This window comes from Galeopterus variegatus, unplaced genomic scaffold (genome assembly GCF_000696425.1).
Source record: "Galeopterus variegatus unplaced genomic scaffold, G_variegatus-3.0.2 Scaffold1112, whole genome shotgun sequence".
Classification (NCBI taxonomy): Eukaryota; Metazoa; Chordata; class Mammalia; order Dermoptera; family Cynocephalidae; genus Galeopterus; species Galeopterus variegatus.
In genome coordinates, this window is record NW_007727223.1 from 85,569 (window position 1) to 112,302 (window position 26,734).

A 26,734-nucleotide genomic window follows, 5' to 3' on the forward strand; every position below is an offset into this window, starting at 1 on the left:
AATATAAGTTATCACAATTACTAGAATACATCTTCTTATTTGGGGGATGGGAAGGTAGCCAAAACTTGTTGGGTTCTCAGCCTGGTCCAAGACTGCAGCTGTTTACTCTTTACACCAACTCTGTGAAATAGCTTGTTTTATAGCTGATGAAATTGAGGTACAAGAGCATTAATGAATTTGCCCCAAATCCCATGGTTGGTAAGTGACTAAGCCAGGATTTGAACTAAAGATGTCTGGTTCAAAACCCCCTGCCTTGTAATGTCATCTCTGCTATGACAAAAATTCCCCTATCTTAGAGGTTGACTGTAGTTGCTGATGACCACAGTTAGGAGTTCCTATCTGCACATATAACATTCATTTCGCTGCTGTGTTTGAAACTTTCTATTCTGTCTTGTGCCCTCCTCCATATCCTCTCCCTTTCTCTGTTATGACTGTTGTGTTTTCTCAATGGTTTTCATGCACTTAGACTCCCATAGACCTGGGCCCCCCTCATCCTAATTGTTCTGGTGCTCTTTTGCCAGCTCTGTCTACATTCCCTGTGTCTTTGAGTTTAGTTAACGGGATTTATTTGATTGAGTGCCACAGTGAAGGCTAGACGTCAGGTTTCCATAACTTACAAAATACGAAATATAAGCAGCCAGCAAACATAGGGTAAAGCCCACTAGTGGTCACAGACATACCCATGAAAACAACAATGACAAAATAGGCCAGAAGGAAAAGTGAATAATGCTTCACAAATCAAGCAAGGACACCCTGTGATTGACACTCTCATTCCCTCATGGTAGGAGGATAGAGTGGCTGACTTTGTGGAAAGCATTTTTGGAACAGGTATCTCAAGTCTTAAAAGTCTTCACTGATGAGCACAGTTGGCAACATTGAAAGAGCTCTTAATGTTTGTTGATGAATGAAGAAATGATCTCTCATATAGGTCTCTATCCCAAGGAAATAATCAGATGAAATCAAAAATTAATGTCAACTCAATTTCAATAATAGAACAATGGTCAAATAAATTATGATGCATCCATAAGATGCAGTATTATAGAGTCTTTAAAAGTCATACTTTAATGAATATTTTACAATATGGAAATTTGTCATCATGTAAGCCAAAATGAAAAACTATCCCTGTGCAAAAGTATATCTATGCTGTTTCCTAGCTCTGTGAAAGAACATATATTTGTCATAATTTTTTTATTCAACAAGTATTTATTATTGTTTACCTGTGAAGAAATGTGCAAAGTTCTGGGTATGCAATATAAACAAAACACACCCAGTCCCTGCATTCACAGAGCTTACAGCGTATTAGGAAATTCTGCTGTTAAATAATCTCACAAATAAATCAATACTTACAAATCCAATGATTGCTAGGATGCAAAATTATACAGTATGCTGAAGATAATTCAGTACTGTAATCCAACTGGGACATTAAGGTGAAGTGTGGGGTGGGGAGAAACATTGCCAATAGAGGGAACCATGAGTGAAACAGGCCTGAGTTGGCAGAATCAGGAGGCCCATGAGACTGGAACAGATGAATGGGAGACCACAGCGCAGGGTCTGGATTGCACCAAGTACAATGAACACGTGGTGGAAGGGTTTAGGGCAGAGGCTCAATGCAAACCATTAACACTTCCAGAAGATGTGTTTGCAGATACAGAATGGGTGGAGAGGGATTCTCTGTAAGAAACATGGTGCATGAATAAGGAGACCACATATGAGGGGCCCATAAGGGTTCGTGTGAGCCAAACCCGACACTCTACCTGGATGCTGGGTAAGCCAGGCTCTCCCCCAGGGAGATCTGAGACTCAAATATCCACAAACCATGAGCAGAGAATGGCATCTCCCACATCCACATCCTCCTACCTTCCAATCCTTCTTTGACTTTGACAGGGCAGAGCGCCACCCATTCCTTTATTCAACTCGTCTTTGCATGCCAGTGGAAACGGGGCTCCCCACCTCCCCACCTCCCCACCACTACTGCTAAAATCTCTTTTTAAAGTTGCATGTTGGCTTAAACCAAATGAAGCCCCATCTCAAAATCTACAACTGCAGTTTCCAAGAACTAAAGATTCGAAGGATAAAAGCAAACATGAATGGTTGTCCTGGAATCATTTGTAGGTATAGCAAATACATGAGGGAAAGTTCTCACCAGCTTGATTTAACGCTAATTCCAAGCGATTCCTTACAGTGCTCTGTGAAGACCTGTGGCAACTTTCTGAGCATCTGTCTTTCATTTGCCTAACAAGTTAATTAACACTTTTTGTCACTCTGGCAGCTTTGGAAGAAAGGGGAGGGGGATGTGACAGCCAGTGCTGCCTCGGGTTAACCCTGCCTTCACCCAGACCTGGGGAAGACAGGAAGTTTAGCATTGTCAAGGCGGATAAGTCCATCCTGACCTCTGATTCTGTCTGCAGATGGGGCACCCAGGGTGACTTCTCCACAACCCACGCACTGCCCGCTGTGAAGGTGAAGCTGTTCACAGAGAGCACAGGCGTCCTGGCCTTGGAGGACAAGGAGCTCGGGCGGGTAAGCACTCCCCATCACAAGGAGTACCCAACAGAACTCCAGAGAGTGGGTGTCTGCAGCTGGGTCCCCAAGTGCATGGGGCTAACTTTGAAGTTTAAATCCCGGGCTCCACTCTGTGTGACCTTGGGAAAGTCTCTCAACCTCTCTGAGCCTCAGGTTCTCCTCTACCAACCTGGACTAACAAGAGTGTTCACTGCAGAAGACAGAGCGGGGATTCTCTGCATCACCAGACCCAAATACCCTTTATAGCAAAGATTTGTAATGCCCTTTACTGTCTTGAAGTGAAATTCTTAGATAATTTAACTACCTGCTCACCTAACAATGACAATCAACAGAATGACATAAAAGAGAGAGAAAAGGAAATTAATTAATCACACAAAAAAATTTTAAGGTAAATACTTGAGACCTACAGAAGAAGTGCTTTGCTTACTTCGATATGGAGAGTCATCGTGAAGGTGACAGCTACAGGATCCACTGTGGAGGTGTGCTGGTTTAGGGACTCAAAATCCTGAGTACTAGTAAACTGATTTACTGAAATGGTCAGCAACTCTTTGTACAGTTTCCTTGATTTCCCTGGAAATATGCCAGAAATACTTTAATTTTAAATATAAGACAGAGTTAGGATCTGGACTCAGTTCATTATAAATAGGTTTGTCACTTCCATTAATACCCAGTGGGAATATTCAAAAGTCAGATGGGATGTAGTTCGATTCCTCACTGGGGAGAATCATCTCTCTCCTTGTAGGATGTTTAGCATCCCTGGCCCCCACCCATTTAATGCCAATAGAGACCAACGCCAATTATTTTGTCAATCAAAATGTTCTCAAAAATTCCGAAACACCCTGAGGCGTGGTACCAACCCCCTAGAGAACCACTGAGATAAGAGAGACATTTCTCCTTGCATCTCGGCTATTGACTCTGCACCAAGCAGCCAGAAGTATCTTCAGAAGTTGGATTTGTCATTTGCTTGCTTAATTTCCTTCCACGATTCCACATAATGCTTGTAATACAATCTGAAAACAGAGACTTGTATGGCAGGCCTGTGCCCACCTCTTCAGCCTCGTCTGCTGCATGTTGCCCTCATCCACTGTGCACCCCACCGTTGGCCAAGTTCCAGTCCCTCAAATAAACCAAACTCTTTCCCTCCTTAGGGGTCTGTCTCTCTCCCTAGAGTACATAATACAATCTGAAAACAGAGACTTGTATGGCAGGCCTATGCCCACCTCTTCAGCCTCGTCTGCTGCATGTTGCCCTCATCCACTGTGCACCCCACCGTTGGCCAAGTTTCAGTCCCTCAAATAAACCAAACTCTTTCCCTCCTTAGGGGTCTGTCTCTCTCCCTAGAGTACTGTCCCCACCTCCCACCTTTCAAAAGACATAAATGGCTTCTGTGCATAAATGCCACCTCCCTTTCGTGACTGCCCATCCTCCTTCATTCATGATCTCAGCCCTATTCACATCCTCTCCAATGAGAAAAAGAAGGGGGAATTGATAAGATGCCGGCTTCTGTCTCCCTCACTGGACTGTGGGAAGAGGCTGCATGGGGTTCCATAGGGCTAGACACGTTGTTTACGACCTTATACCCAAAGCCCAGCACACACTTTCAATAAATATTATGTTATACCAATTGAATGCTTAATCCCTCCTGAAAGCTGTGTGACCTTAAACAAGACATTTAACTTCTCTGAGCCTCTGATATGTCATCTACAGAATAGCAAGAGACCACCCTCAGACAAGCACAAAGGCACACACACCCAACAATGCCAGCAAAACTCACTTCCCTGCTTTCCTTTTTTCTTCCTTTTTTTTCCCACTTCCCCAATCTGGCTTTTATCTGTAGAATTAACCAAGAATCATGTTACTAGGATGTAGACTACAGATGGAAGTAAAACAAAAAGTAAATAAGGCTAATAGCAAAAACAATGTCCCTCCCCAGAAAAGGGGCAAGTGGGGAATGAAAGTAAAGAAGAAGTTGGCTGTTTTCTTTGAGAAATGACAGATACTCATTTCTGTCCCTAGGGAAAGAGAGATACACACAGAGGGTGAAGTAGCCTGCCTTCTATTTTTCTTCAAGCTTTTTTTTTTCCATGAACACAGATGTTAAGAAGACCCAGTTATGTTAGTGTTCAAAGAGACAAGTGTAACTGGCCAGGTCAGGAATGCTCAACCTGGGTTCTTGGATGGGCTTCACGGAACCCAGGATCCCTGTGAAATCGTTTCCAAATGTGTGTGTGTGTGTGTGTGAGCATATATGCATTTTTCTGGACTGGCTAGTCCAAAGGATTCGCAGGAATGCTCAACCTGGGTTCTTGGATGGGCTTCACGGAACCCAGGATCCCTGTGAAATCGTTTCCAAATGTGTGTGTGTGTGTGTGTGTGAGCATATATGCATTTTTCTGGACTGGCTAGTCCAAAGGATTCACTGGCTTCTCAAAGCCGTTTCCAGTCAGAAAAGTTAAAACCACTGGGCAATTTGAACTCTTTATCTTATAGACGAGAAAGCTGATCCCCGTGGAAGGCAGGAGACTTCCCCAGAGCCACACAGGCAGGGGCCCATGCGTCCCACACTTACCACTGGCCAGGCCACTATGCCTAGGCCTTTGTGTGCACCCCCCCACTGATCCTTCACGACAACCGGCTGAGGCAAGCACAGGTGTTACCTCTGCACACAGAGGAGCACACTGAGGCCCAGAGCATTAAGCAGCTCACCAGGAATTATGTGCACTCACCTCCAGGGCTGTTTTCACTACACCACATTGTCCCTACGCAAAAATAAAACCTTGGACTCTGCTCTGGTGGTGAAGGCCACGAACTTACCACAACCCCCCCAGCCACTCATTTCTTAGTGATTCCTTCCTAGTTTACTCTTCCTTCATGCCAAAGAAACTTCCCAATCATGGCAGTGGAGCTGCCTGCCTGGCCCGTGTGCTGGCCCAGCACCCTCTACTGGCAGCATCTCCCCAGGCAGCAGCTGGGTGACCCTACAGTGCAGTCTTTTTTAAAAGTGAGGCCTTGAACCCCACCAGAGAGCGTTTCTATGCTCTAATTCTTCCCAAGCTTTGCAGAGCTTGGAATCCTGGTGCTACGTTCGTTCATTCAACCATTTTTAGTCTGTTTCATTTTTACTAATGATTTTAAATGAAAAATAATTCATGTACATTGTAGAAAAATAATTAAAATGGATCTATAGTGAAAACTAATGATCTCTTCTACCTTACCCTGGTATCCCTTCCCAGAGAAAAATCTTGTTTTTGATTGATGGTGTATCCTTCCCAAAATATTCTATGCATGGACAAGCATAGCATATATAAGCATACATATATATATTCCTCTTTAACAAAAAAAGTACAACTATAAGTTACTGAATACATACTGCTCTACACATTGCTTGAAATATCAGTATATATGGAGATTAGCCCATATCAGCCCATACTGACATGTCTCCTTTTTTACAGAGCTGCATAGTATTCCATTGTGTAGATATATCATATTTTATTTAACATGTCCTGTATTGATGAATTTTTAGAATATTTCATCTTTGAATGCAGAAACAATGCTTTGGTAAATCACCTTGAATTTATTTCTTTGCATATGTGTTTATACCTATAGGATAAATTTAAAAATATACTTGTATATTTTGCTGACTGAAATTTGAATTTTGATAAGTACTGCCAAATTGTCCCCTGAAGAGCATACACCAATTTGTACTTCCACAAGCGGCAAGAGAGAGAGCTGTTTCCTCATGCCATTTTCAATACTGAAATATTATCAAACTTTTATTCAATGGATGTGATTGTGGGCCCACTGTGTCCAATCATTTTTGCTGTGCACAGAGCGGAAGGAATAGTGACAGGCAAAAGCCCTCAACCTTGCAAACCTTAAAAGGCACAGACATCAAACCTGAAATTGTAGTGCAGTGTGGTACGTGCTCTGCTGGAGAAAGGACACTTGGGAAGCAAGCACACAGCAAAAGGGCAGAACGCAGCCTGAGAGGCAGAGATACAAGGAGGCCGGGAAAGATATATAGGCTAAGTCTTGAAGGGGATCAGCCAGGTAAAGGCCCAGGGTAAAGCATTCCCTGAGCAGGTCCTGCCTGTGTGCTCAGGTAACTAGGGGAAGCTGTGGCTGGCTGGAGTGCAGCCTGCTGCAGGGGATGGGTTGTGGATGCCACATCAGCATCCCCACATCAAAGCACAGCACACATGGGCCTCGGCTGAGATGACAGAGTGCTTGATTAGCAGCCTGGAATGTCCAGATGAGGTGTCTGGTCTGCTCGGGGCTCATGTGCACCTGGAAGGACCCACATAATTCAGAGGGGTTGACATATACAAAGGAGTTGTCAGCCCATCCAGGGCATGGCAGGGTAGGGACAAAGATGGAAGAGAACTGCGGTGACCTCATCTCTCCATGCACCCTGGAGAGGAGGTCTCCCCAGCAAGCAAACCACGTGGAAGAAGAAGTCTTTGTGGAGTGGCCAGTAATGAGCTGCGGCCATTTGCTTGGGAATGGACACCATATTGCCAGTGGGAAACACGCCCAGAGCCCATATGGTGGGAGGCCTGTTAACGAGCTCCGGGTGCCCAGAGTGCTGCTCCTGCTTTGATTTTTGCCAAACAGGCAGGAGCAGAAGGAAGCTGAAGGCTTTTCCTGCTGCTGTGCAGGCCCTGGCTGGGGCTTCTCTTACCAGCCCCTCCCAGCATGCTTCCCAGCCCCACACGCCCCTTCCTCTCAGGCCAGAGGGTCAGCTTCACTGGGACCCACAGCTCCTTCTTCCCCATCTCCCAGAGGGTCGGTCCTCAAGATGTGGAATGTGCTACGCAGTGACATGTGGGAACAGGCAATTCCGTGAGAGATGGAAGAGGTCTCCACGACCCAGCAACTTATTCATTTACTTCCGTCCATTCTACCACACGTCACAGTTCACTGGTGCCAGTCAACTGCATCTGTGCATTTTATGACATAGTTTTAACTACATTAACCCTTACAAGATGAACAAATGGCCTCCCAAGATGACTGCTGAGAGCTCTGATTAGAAGGTAACACTCCTGGGGCCGGCCCGGTGGCGCACTGCTACAGTGCGCCGCTTGGGAGCGCGGCGGCGCTCCTACTGCAAGCCTGGCAAGCAATGGGAAAGTGGTAGAGGTGACACCTGACTTATACAATGCCCTGTCACCTGCATCAGGAGATAAACACAATGCCACTGCCATCAGATAGGACAAGACATCAGTCAAGATGCTATGAGGTTATTCAGGAGACTGCTTGAACTACAGGTTTACATCTAATGTCATTAACAATACACCTTGCCTGAAATTTATATAGTACCTTAAAATATAGCTAATAATAAGACACAGCTCCCATAATTAGCAAGGTGTTTGAAAACATAGGCTGTTTTTTTAATCTTTAGTCCATCTTTTTAAAACTTCTATATTTGAGGGCCGGCCCGGTGGCGCACTGGATAGTGCGCCGCTTGGGAAGCGCGGCGGCGCTCCCGCCCGAGGGTTCGGATCCCACATACAGACCGGTTCCCGCTCACTGGCTGAGCGAGGCGCGGGAGCAGCGCCGAGGGTTGCGATCCCGTTGCTGGTCCCCGGTCCGGTACGGGGGCAACACTGAGGGTTGCGATCCGTTGCCGGACACGGAAAAAGACAAAAAAAAAGACAAAAAAAAACTTCTATATTTGTATGTATTTTACGATATATGTAATAAGGCAATACATTGATACAAAGTAAATACATATCATGTAAAACGTTAGCATATGGATACTGGGCTAATTGTTCCAAAATATTTTACTGAAGTAGGGCATGACCAAAACACTTTGGCAGCCTCTCGTCTGAAATATCAGGCCTTCCTGTAATTCAGTAATGTCTTAACGCATTGGGAAGATTCAAATGTTGTGTTTGCAAGAATATATAAATTTTCTATTATCGGAGAGGAAATTTATTAGGAAAAAAAAAAGGTCAGGCCCAGGATCAGGAAGGATGAAGACCTGGCAAAATGAGTCATGACAAAGTGAGCTGACTTTTTATTTTTCCCTGCCACAGCCTCTTACTCTTCTCAGGGTGTTTTTCCACAATCACACAGAAAGCCCTGTGTCACTACCCTCCAAGCATGTGCCACACCTGCAGGACTGTAGAGAAGCTGATACAGCAGCGAGAAGGCCAGCGTGTCCACCCTGGAGACTCTGGGCCCCTCTAGCTCCCTCCAGAGGAGAAAGATGCCCAGGAAAGGAGCCTGACTTCCCTGCACCTGGAGAAAATAGATGCTATGAAAACAGCCAAAGCAACATGCAAGAAACCAGGGCACACTGCCATCGCAGACGCAAATCTTAGCAAGCCCAGCTTTTGTTGTGCTATATTTAGTTCATGTTCCCTTAGGTTAGGGGATTTTCCAAATATTTCACTTCTCCCTGAGCACAGTTCCCTAGACCCCATGTTGCTCTTGAGAACTCCTTCATCGCAAAATGGAAAAGTAGATTAACTGAGTTATCCACTTCTTGCTTCACTCCCAGCATCTCAGACCATAAAAATTGGTGCAGAAGGATCCGAATCTAAGTGCCATCTGTGAAGCATACGAGTGAAAGGCATCTTCTATGGGCTGGTCCTTCTTCCAGCTCTGTGTCCCTTCTTCCATGCCAGGGCAGAGTTGGATGTCGTGTGATAAGATTTCCAGCCCAGGTGGAATCAGGTTGAAATGTGTGACTTGAAGCAGGTTCCTTCCCTTCTCCAAGTCTCACATTTCTCATCCATCCCATGAGGTCCCTTCATTTTCCCCTGCAGCCTTTGAGGAATGCTTTCTCTTGAAATAATGAAAGAAATCCTAAAGAATGGAAAAAAGAGTGGACTAGAAGTGTTCTCCAATACGTAGGGATACGTCTTCCTTTCATCCATCCATCCTCTTATATGAAGATAAAGAGAATAATGTGTGGACAACATTCTCTATTCTGGGTTTCTTTAGTATTTCTGAACTTTAGGAAAGTCAAAGCAGAATCACAGAAATCATGATCCTTACTTTTAGGAAATTAGACAGGAAGGGAGAGAAGGAGCTAGAGAATGTCATGTCTGTCCTCCGGCATGACTGCTTGGCATAAGCCAGCCACGGTGAGTAGATGGAGCCTTGGGTGTGGGAACTCTTCAAATCACTCCACTTTTCAGCCTCAAAGTTTCTAATCTATAAAAATGTGTCCATAATGGTGCTTCTATTTTCTAGCTAAGGTGGTTGTCCTTTTTCCCTACAGGTTATTCTCCATCCTACCCCGAACAGCCCCAAGCAGTCAGAGTGGCACAAAATGACAGTCTCCAAAAACTGCCCTGATCAAGATCTCAAAATCAAACTTGCTGTCCGAATGGATAAGCCTCAGAACATGAAGCATTCCGGGTAAGTGTTTCTTCCTTGAGTGGTGATTTTGGACACACATTCATTCATTTCTCAAAACAAAAATAAAAACAGATCTTCAGAGACCTAAGTGGGAGGAAATACAAAAGATTCATGAGAGGTTATTAAAGTATTTGACCTTGATATTTACTATAAGTTTCCTCAGTTCTTATGATTACTGTATTTGCATTTTTGCTGTCAAGATAGAATAATTTCCTTCTCATTCTCTAATAGGATTCCCAGTACAATTCAAAATCTTTCTAGAAGCATGCTAGTTGGTCATTCTGGTTTTGGGAGGTTTTATAGGCTCTATGTACCTTTTCAGAGGCATCCAGATCATTCAGATTCTACAAATCATTCACACCTTAATCAACAGCCACAGCCATGAGATATGAGCAGATGCCACCTTCAGACAATCAATTCACATTGGGTCAATTTCAGTGTTTAGTGCAGCATTTAAATGATTGACCAAAAAATAGAAAATCTGTGATCATCTTCATTTTAGTATGGTTTAAGAGGAATGACCAATTAAGTAATTTCAAGTAGGGCAAAAAGAATAGGTAAAATCCGTTTTATTTACAGATTAAACCAGTGATTTTTACAGAAAACATTTATGGATGACTGAGCATGTGCTGAGCCATGGCCTGTTAAACTAAACCACTTGGACCCCGTTATCTCAGAAAATGTGATCACTGAGAGGGGAGTTGGGTCATGTAACTCTAAAGAGGGGAATGTTCAGCCAGCTGGAGGGAATGGAATCAGAGGGTGCCATTTGCCACCTGCCTCTCATTCTGCTTAGCACCTGTGATCACCAGACAGGTCTCATTAATTCTCTTTTGGGTGAATGTGTTTATGATAGGGCTTGAAGTGGTAAAACTGCCATGAAGACTGAGGATTGGTTGTATGTACTAGAGGTGTGGGAAATTCAGAAACTCCACAGTGGCCTAGCTGCTGATTATGACAGGTTTAAACAGAAACCTTTAAGAAGTCCAGGAGGAAGTGACCAGAACAGGAAGTGGACACCTCAGTGGATGAGCAAACCACAGCAGCATGTGGGCAAAGAGCAGAGAACAGGACCTCAGCATTCTAGGAAGCAAAGGAAGCCCAACGTTCCAGGGAAAGATCGATACTGACCAGTCAGGGCACCAATCAGCTTCAGGCATGGGAGGGCTTCAGAGGAAGCAAAGGCCACCCATGAGCTGGAGACCAGTTACTGAACCCAAGCTCTGGCTTGGATTTGGAGAATTTACATTGCATCATCTTGAGGCCATATTATTTCCAGAGCCTGAGATGGGATTATGGCAAGGCTGTTCTGCCTGAGAACATGAGAAGGCTGTGGGAGAAGGAGCCAGGCCCTAAGTACATGCTGAGTCCTTTTTCAACCACCGTGATGAATTACAAGTAGCTTCTCCTCAATTAACTTAGCATCTCATGAAATGTTTCTGAGGTCAGCTTTTCCTCCTTCTTATCATACTCCTGGCATATATTCCAAAAATAATAAAAGGAATTTCTCTCTAATATCTCCTCCCCCTCAGTGATAATTGTCCTCATTTTAAGACAATGGTATTGAGAATTCTGTTATGTTCTTAGAGCACACAAGAAAGGATCTTGCATCTTTAGCAAAATACTGCTTCATAAATACTCGGTAAATATTTTCCAAAGGAACCAGGGCATGAGTGAGCAGGATGGAGGGAGGAAAAGAAAGAGAAACAAGGAAGAGAAGGCAGACCAAAGAGAGAAAGATAGAAAAAGAACAAGAATATGAGTGAATGTATCTGCCCTCCAAGCTGCTTTTTTAAAACTTTCTTAAAAGGATCAATACCTCAACCCACATTCTGGGCCCCCTCAGAAGCACTGTGCTAGGAGTTTTACAAACACTCTTTCATTTATCCCCTACACCAGACACTTGACATAGGTATTATTTGCCCCCTTAGACAAATTCCCATTTCCCATATTCTCTTTTATTTACTCTGCTGGAATCTGAACTAACTGATTTGGATTCAGAATTTTTTGTGCTGATTCATTTGTAAAATCATTCACCTATTTCAGTCTATCTTGACCTTACAGATGACAGAAGAGAGATGTAACTCACTTCTGACAGTTCCCCTAGCTATTTCATATTACTGGGCTGCCATTTAAATTTACCCCTGCCAGGAAATATATCGGGAGAGCCCAAAATAGCTCTGAAAAATGAACAGTGGATGACTTACTAACAACATCAGACCCAATATGACCTAAAACAGAAGTGAACCACCTTAGTTGCCTGTTTATGGACTGCTTTTTTTTTTTTTTTTAATTTAAACTTAAAATAGTTTTATTGAGCCCCATTGTATGGGGAAGAAGGATGGAAATATCAGAGCAATACCACAGCTTAGAGAATGGGAGAAAGAGGAGTTTTTTTTTTTTCATGGCAGAGGTTATAAATTATATACACATTATTGTTTTCGGAAACATAAAAGGAAAATCAGAATTACCATGAATTTCTCCTCGTTGGTGGGCACTGTGGTTCCATGAATGAGCTACTGGGCCATTCAGAATAACTTTGTTTATCGAATAGAAAAATGTCAGTGAGAAAAATCACCACTGCTTTTTGGCCTAAAAACATTAGTATCTGTGTATATTTGAGAATTAGCAACTCCTGGGTAGCTTTCTCATTTTTTTTTTTTTTAATATCCATATGGTGTTTTCAATTCAGGAAACACATTCGCATCCTTTGTCTAATCTCATCTTTGAAACAGCCTCATAGTGATTAGGTATTATCATTCTCCCACCTTAGTAAATGATTCCGCCTTTCACCCAGATGCTCAGAACAAAATCCTGGGAGTCAGAACACCATAAATGGTGCATAAACAACAGAATTTTGTTCCTCACAGTCTGGAGGCTGGGAAGTCCAAGGTCAAGGTGCTGGTGTCTGGTGAGGACCTTCTTGCTGTGTCATCCCATGGCAGAAGGTGGAAGGGCAAGAGGGGGCCATAATGAACCCACTGCCACAGTAACAACAGTAATCCATTCATGAGGCGGAGCCCTCATGGCCTAATCACCTCTTAGCTCTCCTACCTTTTAATACCATTACAGTGACAAAAAAATTTCCACATGAGTTCTGGAGTAACATTTACAACATAGCACCAAGCCGCTGTCACTTCTCCCCTTCACTGGTAGCTCTTGTCTCATAAGCAGTCGCCCCACTTGTGTCCTTGCCTCCCTGTAGTCCATTTCCTACCCTGAAGCCAGGACAATTTTTTAAAAAACACAAGTCAGACTCTGCCATTCAAATGCTGAAAAGCCTCCAGTGATTACCCATCTCATTCAGAGTAAAAGCCAGTGTTGTTCCTATGGCTATGAGGCCCTACCTACCTGACATTCATCACTGTTCCAGCAACATTGGCCCCTTTGCTCTTCCTCAAAGACTCCAAGAACACCCCCATCTCAGAGCCCTTGCCCCTGCTGTTTCCTCTGCCTTGGATCGCCTCCCACCCAGATGTCCATATGGCTCACCTTGATCTCTGCATATCTCTGCACCTTATCAAAAAGCCTTTCCTGGTCCACTTGTGTCCTCCCTCTCTCTTTCTTACTCTGCTTTGTTATTACGAGACCACTTATCGTCATATCACCTATTATATATTTCCTTGTTCATTAGTTTATAGTCTGTTTCCCAACTACACTGTGAGTTCTTTGTCAGAAGGGACATTTGTCTCCTTCATTAACAGTACCTAGTAGAGGGCCTGATATGTAGCAGAATAAGTTATTTATTGCATGGATGAATAAGTGAATAAATGAATCCCCACTTTACAGATAGAGAAACTGAGATAAAAGACTTGCTCAAGTCAGGAAGCAGCAGAGTTGGGTCTTACATTGTTATTCCTTTCAGTTCAACCTTGACTGAGGACCTGACGCTTAACTAAAATACAGACCTCCACATGGATTCATTCAATAAATCACAGCCCACCAACAAGGAGTAATTTACAGCAATTCTGATTTTCCTTTTACATTTTAACCAACCTTGAAAAGCTTATATCCCTCAGCCATGTTCTCAATATTTCCTTTCCTTTTCCATTTTCTTAGCTGTGCCACTGCTCTAAACTTCTTATTCTTAAAAACCACCTCTCTCCTCCGCATAAATCTCTTAGACACCACTCCCATTGGCACAGATGCTCAAACCAAACTATTGGGTTGGACTAATTGAATATTTTTAGAATTTCATGTTATCTCCCTTGTTGACTTATTATCTATAAATATCATTTAGATCAAGTTGATTGATAGTGTTGTTCAAATATTCTGTACCCTTAGTGATTCTGTATCAATTATTGAGACAGAAGTATCAAATCTCTGACTGTAATTTGGGGTTTGCTTCTTTCTCTTGCATTTCTGTTCATTTTCGCCTCATATATTTTGAAGTTCTGTGATTAGATGCATAAACATCTAAGATTATTAAGTCTTCTAGATGAGTTAACCCCTTTATCATTATGAAATAATCTTTATCCCTGGTAATATTCTTTGCCCTGAAATTTACTTTGTGTGACAGTAATACAGATTTTTTTAAACCTGCAGATTTTAAAAAACTTTTACTATGGTAAATCCTTTTCTATCTTTTGATCTTTAGCCTATTTGTGTCTTTATAAAGTACATTTCTTATAGACAGCATAGTGTTGAGTCTAACTTTTTAAATCCAATCTGAAGATCCCCTTCTTTTAATTGGGATATTTAGCCTATTTATATTGTTGGGTTTAAATTTATCATTTTGCTATTTGTCATCTTCCTATTTGTTTCCTATTTACCCCACCTGACTTTTGTTCCATTTTTCCTTTTCTTCTGCCTCCTTCTGGATAACTATATATTTTTATGATTCCATTTTATCTCTTTTTTATTGTATTATTATCTTTATATGCCACTTAGGCCAAATTGCCTAGAATGGAATCCTTGGCATAACCACTTACTAGTTGTAGGCAAGTCACTTAACCTCTCTGGACTTCATTTTGCTCAGCATAAAATGGAGATAATAGTAGTGCTTGTCTCATAGGATTGTTGTGAGGATTAAATGAGTTAATTCAGTTGAAGCATTTAGACAGGATCTGATACATGATGAAAGCTACACCTGTAGAAGAGTTGGTGGTGATGGCCGTGGTGTTGCCATTGCTGTTTGCTTTCATTCGTTCTTTGCACTCTTCCCCAGCCCATGATCCTTCCTGCTGGGCTGCTGCAAGAATGCTGAGCTATCCAGCATCTTCATGACCCCTTGGTTTTCCTTCACTTCCCATGGGGGAGGGAAGCATCCCAGAGGGAATCATGGTTCTTGTCTCACCATGACTTCTCTCCTTATAAGAAATTCTCATGAAGAATTTCTGACTAGGAGGAATAAGCTCAAGAGATCTACTGTATAACATGGTGACTATGGTTAATAACATATTGTATACTTGAAAATTGCTAAGGCAGTAGATTTTAAGTAGTCTCACCACAAAAAAAAAAAACTATATGAGGAAATATGTACGTTAATTAGCTCAATTTAGCCATTTCACAATGTATACATATTTCTAAACACCATATTGTTCAACATGTATGTACATAATTCTTATTTGTCAATTAAAAATAAATTTAAAAGATAAAAAATTATATAGTTATTGAGAAAAAGAATTTCTGACAAAAAAAAAAAAATTCCTACCTTATGACCCCTTGTGATGCACCAGGCACCATGGTGGCACAGGGACACAGAGAACAGGTGTAGCTTGCCCCTCCCCCAGGCTGGGCCTCACTCTCTAGCTAGGCCAGAGCAGCACCAAATCCAGTGACTTTTGCTCCCACATCTCCTTGTGATGGAACTTTGGCCTGTCCCTGGTCTCCATGTCTCTTTCAGCCATTCTTACCCCTCCGTAATTTGCCCAGGGGCAAGTAATTCTGGAAAATATCCTTTTCCCTGTACTAGATGCTCATCCCCAGGCATCTGAGAGAAGTCTCACAATAAAAATTGGTCTGCATGAATACTTATTGAGCATCCACCATGCGCAAGCCTAGTGCTAAGCAGAGGAGATACTTAATAGAGCTATGTTACAAATTTACGTTAAATCTACAAACACCACATGAGGAATGACTGTCCCATTTTTTTTAATATACAAATGAAAATTTACAAGCACTGCCATGGGTGTTTCCCTACCAAGTAGTCCCGGGGCAGAGGGACACTGAGGCCAGCTGTCTTCCATGACTCAGCAGTTTTGGGGGGTTCCTGGAACTTAAGTTCAATCCAAATGTACCTTCCTTTTCTCTTTTTGGTCCTTTCTAGCTCACTCTGGGCTCTCATATAACTAAAATGCCCCCAGCAGGTGATAGAGATGCCAGTGACCCAGTGGCATGGGTTTTACAAAAATGCTACCAAGAGGATACATTAGAATCATGATGCAAAACTGACCTGGAGCTCCAAAATCAGACATGAGTGCCTCACTTTATTTCCCAGCAGATGTGTGCCCAAATGTTGAATGTAAATTCAAATAATGAATCCAAACATGAATGCTTTGCAAAGTTGGAAATTATATACTCTTTCTCCTAGAACTACTAGTTCTACTACTAATAATAGTAATAAGTATAACAACAGCAGTGATGCCTAACATTTACCAAGCGCTTCCTACGTGCCAGTTCCTATGCAAAACACCTAACATGCAGAATCTCCGTGAGTCCTCACAGCAACCCTGTGAAGGAGATACTATGTTATCCCGATTTTGCAGCTGGGAAAAATGAGGCACAGGACAGCTAAACCAAAGAAGAGTTAATGACAGGGCCAGAATTCCCACCTAGGTGTCTCATCCCTAGTCTGAGATATAACTACTAGGCTAAGCTACTCCTCAGTACACTAGAATACTGATTTTTCTACTGGTAAACCCAGACTTCCACATATCTGGACAGCCTGAAGGGAGAGTTGAGGACCGCTAATGCCCACACAGATAGATCTGTCTGTAGTGTGAACAGCAAGAAGGAGGAAGCCACCTGTATGTCTGCAATAACAGAGCTTCCATCTGCTCCAGGTACTGTGCATTCTGTTTAATGAGCGTGTTTCAACCTAAGAAAATACAGAGCAGGAGCCAACTAGACAGAAAGAGTGCATTGAAGCCCTCAGTTTTTCTTGGTTTTGGCACCTTCTGGTATGTGCCAAATTAGCAATAAAGTCTGAGGAAAACCTCAGAGGAAAGCCCCTCCTTCATGCAAAGCAACTGATACTTTTCAAAAGAGAATTGTTAATTTTTCTCTGATCCCACCAGCTTTCCCATTCAGAATCCTTTAACCAGAACCCCCCTCTGTTCAATTAGAGTAGCGATTCATGTTCTTATTTCAATAATGAAATCAAAGTGTGTTGTGTAGCATGGGAGGAAGAAGACCACAGTAAAGAGGATGCTTTAGAATCAGACTGTTGTGAGTGGAAGTTCTGGATGTCGCATTGACCAGCTGCGGAGCCCTGGGTAAGTTACTTAAACTTTCTCAACCTCAGTTTCCTCAACTGTATGATGGGACTCATAGTATAATGATATAGCTAACAGTGAGTATTGACTTTGTGCCAGGTATTTTTTTAAGCACTGCATATTTCTACTTTAATTTTCACAACTCTTGAGGATTATTATTATTATTATCCCCATCATTTAGATGAGAAAACTGAGGTAGAGATAAACCTAGTAATTTGGCCAAGATTACTCAAGCCCAGGCAGCATGACTCCAGATCCAAGCTCTTAACCCTCCAGGTGAGTGGCATAAAGTGCCTGGCACAGCACAGAAAACTAGTAAAACTTCACTAAGCAGTGGCTACCATTTTTATTATGAAGGAAAATTAATGATTCAATGTAAATTACATTCTATGGGTTCTAGTGATTGCCTTTTCCCGCTTCCATTCTCATCAATTAAAATCACTTACACATTAGATATTGTAGCTAAATTTATTGTTTTGAAGCTCTTAAATGTGGATGCAAAGTAAGAGAAAATGGATAGTAGCTGCCAGATATAATTCCAGAGAGTGGGAAATTGTTACAGCCTTGCCAGTCATTACTAAAAATTCACATCTTTTGCCCACTTTTAAATTTGATCTTTGGGCCATTTATCCCCCTACTTATGTAAGTCCAAGGAGATTTCTTTCCACATATTTAGTCATTATTTACTGCTACTAATGGTACACTTTTCTCCGTCCACAGAGATATTTATTATAAGGCTGACACTTATTATGCACCTACTTCCTGCCATGCCTCGAGCTTCTACTTCATGAGCGTTACCCCATTCAGTCCTCACAACAACCTCGTGAGCGAGGATCCATTGCTGCCCTTGTATTGCACAGCACCAAGAGGTTAAGCATCTTGCCCAGCATCTCAGTAACTGGTAGAACTAGAACTGGAAAACTATGCTCTCAATCGTTACAGGCCAGTAATCTTCTCTCTCTTTAGCCCTGGCCAAGCCTCCCTTTTGTGTCCATTTCTGCCATAAATACATTAATGTATTATTTCCAGAAGGTTAAGACCACTGGCCAGGATAGCTAGGTGCTTCATGTAACACTGGAGCTGACTGTGTTGGGCAGCAGCACAGGGCTGAGGAACTTGCCAGCCAGCCATGCCCACCGCCTGAGATTTGGTCCAGCCACCATCCTTGCTTGCCAGCACTACTGGAACCATCTCTTCACTGATCTCTCGACTTTCTCTCTTGCCCCTTCCACCTACAGTGCATTCCCCACCCAGCAGCCAGTGCAATCATCTTAAGTAGAAATATAATTGTAACACACACACACACACACACACACACACACACACACTCTCTTAAAACTCTGCTATAGTTTCCCATTCTTATTTAGAATGAATGTATTGATGATCTGATTTACCCATTTAAAAGACCCCTCTAGCTGCCCTGTAATGAATGGAACGTAGGAGGAGGAGTGAAAGCGGGGAGACCAGTTAGGAGGCTTCTGTTGTGGTGTAGGTGGGGACGATGGTGGCTTGACTGGGGAGTGGCAGTGGGGATTGGAAGAGATGGAATGTATTTTGGAAGGAAAGCTCAAAAACTTGGCAATGGATTGTGTGTTCTTATGCAATATTTTCAAATCTCATCAGAAATCTTCATAAAGATTGCTTTGGTTTTTCAAGAGCATGACACTCAAAACCAGTTGAAATAAAACAAATATTGGTTGACCACTTACCATATATCGGGAATTCAGAAAGAAGAGCAAGGTTCTGTGCTAGGCATTTAGAAAGAATGGCCAGGATTCCTTCTGCCAAGGAGTTCACAGTCCAATAGGAACAATAAATATAAAAACAAATAAATTATAGCAGTAGGATAATTCTAACAGCAGAATTATCTACAAGGCCTAGGAGATGACATAAAAGTAAGAACTTAAACTTAGGAAGGAATAGGAGTTGTAACATAAAGAGCAGGGAGAAGGCATTCCAGGCAACACAGGTTGTGCAAAGGTAAGGAAGTGTGAAACTTTTTGGTGTGGTCAGGAAATACAGGTGCTACAGCGTGCAGAAGCTGAGTCTAGCGAGGTAAACAGCCAGACCAAGGTGGTGGATTTTGTCTCTCCAGGCTAAGGTTTCCCCAAGCGTATACATTCTGCTGACGATACACAAGATCATTTTAGTATTTTAATGTGTGCTACATAATATATGATTAGCATATCAAGCCTATATGTAAATTTTTCTTTCAAAATTTACTCTGGTTAAGCAAGTCATTTTAAAGAAAAATATCAAATAAATCATAGAATAGATGGACAGATGTGGGACAAATCATGAAAGTGAAATGTGAGAAGGCAAAATGTAGTGCACCCTTTATGTAAACAGGGGAGATCCACTGAAGGAGTTTCAGCAGAAAAAAGGCAAAATAGAATTTGCAGATGGTAGGGTCTGTCTCATGGCCAGGTTTGGATGGAAATCATGTTGTGTCCCTGAAGCCAATTAAGAGGTTTCTCTATAGTTGTCCACAGAAGCGAAAATGTGGGCAGGGACTGAAATAGTGTAGGTAGGAAGTGGGAAGCCTGAGCAGAATGAGGAACTCTCCAGGGGGTAAAAAATCAACTGCACTTGGCATTTGAGGAGAAAGGATGAGGAAACAGAAGGACACAGGATGACTCCTGGGTTTCTGGCTTGAAGGTCTAAGTAGATTTTGGCTACCAGCCACTCATAAGATTCTCTGAAATTTTTCAAACAGTAACAATTTTAATTAGGTGCATTCTCCATTATGTGCCAAACCAGAAATTCTGTCTGATTCTAGGTGAAGGATTTGGAAGTTGTCCAGTTGTGTTTGGATAGCAGGTAAAGCCAGTTTTGAAGCTAAAGTATTTGCGTGTGTTTGAGTACAACCAGATCTCTCCTCCCTTGGTCCTGCAGAGCCTCACTTCAAGGGATCGGTGCCAGTTCAACGTGTAACAATCCACAAAGCCAATGGGCTAATTCATGAATGAACTAGAAGCATTGATCTTAAAATCTTCAGATGGCTTCGAGCTATGCCTCTGTAGATCTTAACCCTCCTTTTTATTTCATTTGTCTGTATAAAGATTAATTTTCATCAACAGAAGAGCATTTGGGGAATGCGAAGGGAATAGGGAGGACTTCCCATGTTGACTTGGAACTTCTTCCCTGTAATACACCTGCAATTGCCAAGATTACAGCAAAAGAAAATAAGGGAAGGTTTCCTTGAATGAAACTTGAGAGGTGAAAAAGTTGGAGTTGTGAGATTTAGTACTTTTTTTCTCCCTGTCTTTTGTGCAACATCTTTCAGGAGTTTCCCTACCTAAAAGCTTTTTAGCACATCTACAAATTAAATTACAATGTAATATTTTCCAAGGTGCTTTCTGGAATCAGTCAAGGAATCTAAGTCAAGTTTGGGGATGAGCCACAATTTCTCCTGTAAGCGAACATGAACTGTGCTTCCTCCTCTTGTTCTCAACTATAGAGCTCCGAAATCTGCATTCTATTTCAGAGCCACGTGCATTTCCTTGTTTATTAGCATCAAGCTTCATGGTAAAGTGTGGTAAACAGTGTGCTCACTCGAGCATTAACGCAGCTCTGGTCTTTCTCCTTTCCCTTAGGTATTTATGGGCCATCGGTAAGAATGTCTGGAAGAGATGGAAGAAAAGGTTTTTTGTATTGGTGCAGGTAACTCTTCAACTCTAATATTCTTAAAAACCATCAGTATTAAATATTAAATAGGACAAATAACTGCTCTTTAACTGAGACATAACTTAAAGTTTGATACAAAGATCAAGCATTTAACTCAATGAATTTTTACATATTATATATCCCCATAACCACCACTTAGAGGAAGATACAGAACACATCTAATACCCAGAAGGTTCCCTTGTGCTCCTTTTCCTATTTTTATATCACTTTAAAACTTAAACTTAAAATGTTAATACATAATCATTGGTTTTTAATTCTAACAATACAGAAGATAGGTAGGGGATGATAGACTCCCACCCCTGCCCAGTCCCCTGCCAGAAATGGAGGACCCCAGGAGGGAGCACATATGTGCCTGATAAGGACAGTAGCTACATTAACATTACCTTAAAAGAATGTGATATTTCTAAAAGCACCAAGATAGACATGATGAGAAAAGTCAGAACATCTTTCATTAGTGGGACTTTTTGCATTTATTTTGTTATTTAGTGTTTGATTTTGAATTACCTGCTGGGGGGAGCTGTCTACTGTTCTTGGTGCCTGGGGCTTCCAGAAGTCTTAACCAATCTCCCATAACTATGTTTTATAGTCTAGAATATATCTTTGCAGACAGGCTTTTTTTTTAAACTGAAGCTAACAGACCTCTTCATGTTGTTTTGCAACTTGCCTTTTTCACACAGGCTGTTGTTAACATTTTTTCATGTATGCACATGTAGCTCTGGCTTTAATACCTATAGAATTTTCCCTTTTTGATAGACTTCTGGATTTCTCCAATTTGGGCTATTATTAACAATGCTGCAAGGAACATTTGTGTATATATGGACACAGATGGAGATGTAGATATTGATATTAATACATTGGTAATATATAAATAATATCTTCACTCTCTTGAGTGCTTCTTTAAAAAAAATATTTCAGAAATAGTAATACATGTCCTTGAAAAAGGCTACATCCCCCACTTTTTTTTTTTTTTTTTGGTTTGCTTTGTGCGTCAGGACTTTTCAGATTACAAAGGAATTTGCCATTTCCTCTTTTTAATTTGCAGATTCCACCAGAGCATTTACACTATAATTCAATTTGCAAAACTTTAATTTGTGCTGTCCTCTAAAAGGCATCACAACTTGTAATTTACTGACTAATGGTGCTTATTGGGTTACTTGACTATTATTTAGAGTGCTACCGATTGTTAGACCTCACTGTAAAGCAACTCTCTCTTAGGTTTAACTGACCTTGAAAGTTTGACCAACTTTGAACTTCTAAGATGAGATCTTCTACAGATCTACTCAAGTCTCTGCTGTGCCACAAATGCAACTCTCTGGCATTAAGCAAGAGGCAATCTTTGCTTTCATTGTTGCTAAAGAATAAACAAAACCTCACAGTAAGTTAGCCAGAAGGAAAATTTGAAAATGATGCCCATCCCCCAAAATAACCAATGGCTAAGCAATGGAAGACATTTCATCCTGAGATACATTTCCTCAGACTATCAATTGACCAGTATTTATTGAGCACCTACTTGTATAGGGCACATTGAGAGGACACAGAGAACTGTGAGGTCTGGTCTCTCTCTTCCAAAAGAGTAACTGTTAGAATTCTGTATATGCAAACAGCAGAAATAGACTCAAGCTAATTAAGGTTTTAAAAAAATGTATTGGATGGCTCTGCAGGTAACCCATAGGATTGTTGAAAACGCTGAATAACTCATCCTTGTTAATGACAGGGCACAGCATAGTTCCAGAAATCCTGGTGGTAGGAACCATGGCCAGTGGCCCTGGTGTGGTCATAGGACAAATTGGCTCTGACCATTTTCTATCCCTGCATCACTTTACTCAAGGGCCAAATTTCAGAGAGAGAGAATTGGTTCATCTTGGGTCACACCCCCAACTTTTAGCAGGGACAAGGTGTGGCACTGATAATCCCACTGGGCTGTCTCCAGTGCAAAATCAGGATACCATTATCAGAAGGAGAAATGGGTGCTGGGCAAGTAAAAACAGCTGGTGCCCACTCTAAAGAGAGCACATACAAAGGGGGAGACAAGATGCATCAGAGAGGCTGAATTATGGATGGGGTTTTTTTTGTTTTTATGGATGGTTTTTGCCCCTTCGTGCTTCTCTTTGCACTTGGCGTAGTTGCCTCTCTTAGAATCACTTGGGAGCATGCCTGGCCTCCTGTGATAGACTGTGTGCTGTTTCAGGGCCAGTTCTGTTTGTGATTCATTCTGATTCACTTTTGGAAATTATAAAAGGGCATAGCCCATGTAAAGCTCAGCATCTTTCCTAGAAAGGCAGGAAAGAAGAATTTCAGGATTTTGTGAGATTTTTCATGTACCTCAGATTCTCATTACCACTAAAGAGCTCTTGAGGTGTATTGGGCCCATCAATCCCCCAAATTAAACCTTCTGTTTCAACCTAAATCAGGTTCTTCCTGTAACAACCTCTGTAACCTCCATAAAAATTTTCTCCATCCTCAGATCTTGGCTTAATCAGTCAGCGCTTCCTCGTGAATGCCTTGCCTGACCACCCAACTAAACCAAATCTCCAAGCTCTTACAGCACCATATACCTCTCTTTTTAATACTTATCACTATTAAAATAACACATTTTTTGAAATAATGTCATTAATGTCTGCCAGTAGACACAAGGGCAGGAATTATGTCTGGTTTTGTGTATTTTTATATTTCCAGAACCAAACACACTACTTAAGTATTTGTTGAATGAATGAATGAATGAATGAATCTGCCATAAATAAAGAACCATCTTCTAAAACATATATACGTGAACTTTAGGCAAGAGCTAGTGACCAGGGTTCAGTAAAAATAAGAGCCAATTAATTCTCAAAGAACAATGGTAGAAGTACAAAAGAGTGATTTAGACAAAATGCATTCTATCATTAGTTGTATGTCCAAGCATTTTAGTGTTCCATAGATGGTGGGAGGAAGGGAAGGAAGAATTAGACCCAAGAAAGAACTAAACTTCTTATCTCATAACTGGACTCTACTTGCTAAATATAGTTGAAACTCAGGGGCAAGCTTCAAGGTTCTGGATAGTTCCCACATGTTAAAACAGTGGTTCTCAAACTTCAGTGTGCATTAAGAAATATCTGAGACTATCATGAAAAATGTAGATTTCTGAGGCCCACCCTGAACTAAGATTCTGATTCAATTGGTTTGTCTTAAAGAATCTGTGTATCTATACACTACGCACTCATCCTCCGTACCAATACACACACATACACTCTTTCTCTAATGAAGGTGTCTGCAGCCCACTCTTTAAGAAACATTATTTTAAACCTTTTCCTAGTTAAAACAAGTGGCTGGGAATGAGCTAAGAGGCCTTGTATATCTGGGGTCTAGCCACCTTTAAAATAAAAGTTGGATGACTGTACCCTCAGAAGTCCGAACAGTCTATCCCATGATTCCATGAAAAGATACATACCAGCTGCAAAATCCCAATTATGTAAAACATATAGTCCTTTAGGCCCTTCTCTCCAAAGTGAACTTTTAGATGTCTGCTTGTCACTTGAGATCACTAGTTTGCTGTTTTCTGTTGTTCTAGCCCAGCCTCTCTGACAGGGGTGGCCAACTTGCTGGTTTCTAACGTGTTCTAGGCTCTGCAATGCCATTATCACAACAGTGCTCACTGTCTCATTAACTTCTCAGCAAAATACAGATAAAAAAGATTTCTTCTGTGACAGAGCAACATGCATTTCATTAGGAATAGCTTTCACTTAGTGAAGTCTTGTGGAAGCTTGAAAAAAATCAAAGTTCCCACAGCTTTGCTTTTCTTCCAGCTTTCAAGCACTCTAGAAAAACTGAGGTTTCCTCCCCAAATTTGCAATAATTAGAATTACTTAAAGAAAAATAATTCCTTCTCCCCTCCTTATTTCCTGAACTAAGTTGCCAAATCCTACACAAAAACACTCCTAATAAACCAACTCAAGTTTATTTACCAACTCAAACCAGCTCAGTTTGTCAGGAACGACTTCAGCAGTGTCACCAGAAGAGGGCAGCAGCAGACAGCATTCCAAGAAGCAAGCCACTAAAATAGAAAAGGAAAAAATCAAAAAGCCCAAACTGTGTAGTAATAGTAAATGCATGAATCTTGAAATAACACCCTTCTGTTGTGATATTTTTCTGATCTCAAGTGGAGTATCAGCAACTCTCTGTTTGGCTAATCACATTAACAAACTAGATCATTTCTCACATTGCCAGATGAAATGCCAGGTAAAAATCACCACGAAACTGTGTCAGCAGTACCCATGATCGCTCTTGTACGGAGCGTTAAGGGGAATCTGTTATCCATAGGACCGGTAACAAGTTGGAAAGCCCTGGTTCTGTGCTTGGGGTAACATGCACATTTGGGGTGGAAAAAACTTTTTATTGGATTTTACTTACTCAACTTGCTAGAACCAATCAGACTCAATTAGTGAATGTCCATGATATGGTACATTTTATTTATGAGAGTGTAAATGCAACCGAGATATATGACTACTTAGGCCTGCCTTCTAAGGATTTTTAACCTAGTAGGCAAATACACCTATTTAGCCATTACTGTGTTAGAATGTTAGTGCCGAATACAGGGAAACTGCTTACAGAAATGCGTATACTGTGTATCACACAGAGTGTGTGAAGCTCAATTATTCTCTAGCAACAATAAGATGCAGATAAAATATAGAGAGGACTTTGAGGTTTAGAGAGCTGCATCTTATCAGAGCTGGGACAGGACCCCAGGCCTAATGACCCACTGCTTGTACTCTTAAGCTTCCATTTTAGGAGGACAGGATCTTACTGATCTTTCTGCTTATTACAAAGATCAATACATGTTCCCATATGAAAATCCTCTTGGTGATCTGGCCTTATGTTTCCCTTGGAGCCCATTAAGGCCTTGCAAGATAAAGAGCAGTTCTGCAAATCATATGCATTATAAAGAAACCCAAGGGAGGAGGTAAAGTTTTCATCAGGAACCAACAGAGGGCAGCAACAGACAAACCAACCACCAGAACACTCCCCCCCGTGGACACCTTTCATCTTACCACTGGGACCTTCAGACCTCAGAGAGTGGAGGAGATGCATGTAGGGCTTGAGAGAACCAATTTCTTATTGCCATTAAAAAAAAAGTCAAATCTCACCATAGATAAGACTAAAAATGTCCCCAGCTGGGATCAAAGTTCACTTAGAAAATGTCTCTTTTAATAAAGGGAACTAAGGATGAGAGACATGGCACTCCTTCGCCAAGACATTTGACATCCATGGCTGGTAAATATGCCCAAGAGCTTTTAACGCAAAGCTGGGAGGATGCTTGCTTTCCCAGGGGCTCCTTGCAGATGAGCCAGATGTAGAACTGCTAAGTATACACGCTGGGTCTGGATGCACCGCAGTGACAGGTCCTGCAGGCAGGCCTGCAGCTGCGAACGCCCGCCCTGTGCTGGCATGGATGCTGTGTGTTGGTGGAGTGAGGGCTGCCACTTAGGGCACCAGTGACAACGGCCATGCCATTGGGGGCTGAGGATTGCTCTACTGTGACTGGCACCTAGCAATCAAGTGCTCACTGCTTGTGACAGCATGTCACTCCTGCACTTGTCTGAGATGAATGGAAGACTTTCCAAAGCAACCAAAAGCACTCCTTCAGTGAGGGGGTGGGGGGACAAAACATGTAGCTTGATCCTGAGAATTGTCCTGCAAAACATAAAATGCTAAAAAAAAAAAAAAAAAAAAAAAAAAGGGGG

General features: G+C 41.8%; 1 protein-coding gene across 1 annotated transcript in view; it reads left to right on the forward strand.

The window, feature by feature from the left end:
* Positions 1 to 26,734, forward strand: part of CADPS (Ca++-dependent secretion activator) — a gene marked incomplete at its 5' end in the record, with an annotated part of 282,061 nt that overhangs the window by 61,728 nt on the left and 193,599 nt on the right. Inside the window, 3 exons of the mRNA XM_008574861.1 lie at positions 2,409 to 2,520; positions 9,755 to 9,894; positions 20,927 to 20,993. Coding sequence (XP_008573083.1) covers positions 2,409 to 2,520; positions 9,755 to 9,894; positions 20,927 to 20,993 — 319 coding nt within the window. The remainder of the gene's footprint in view (positions 1 to 2,408; positions 2,521 to 9,754; positions 9,895 to 20,926; positions 20,994 to 26,734) is intronic.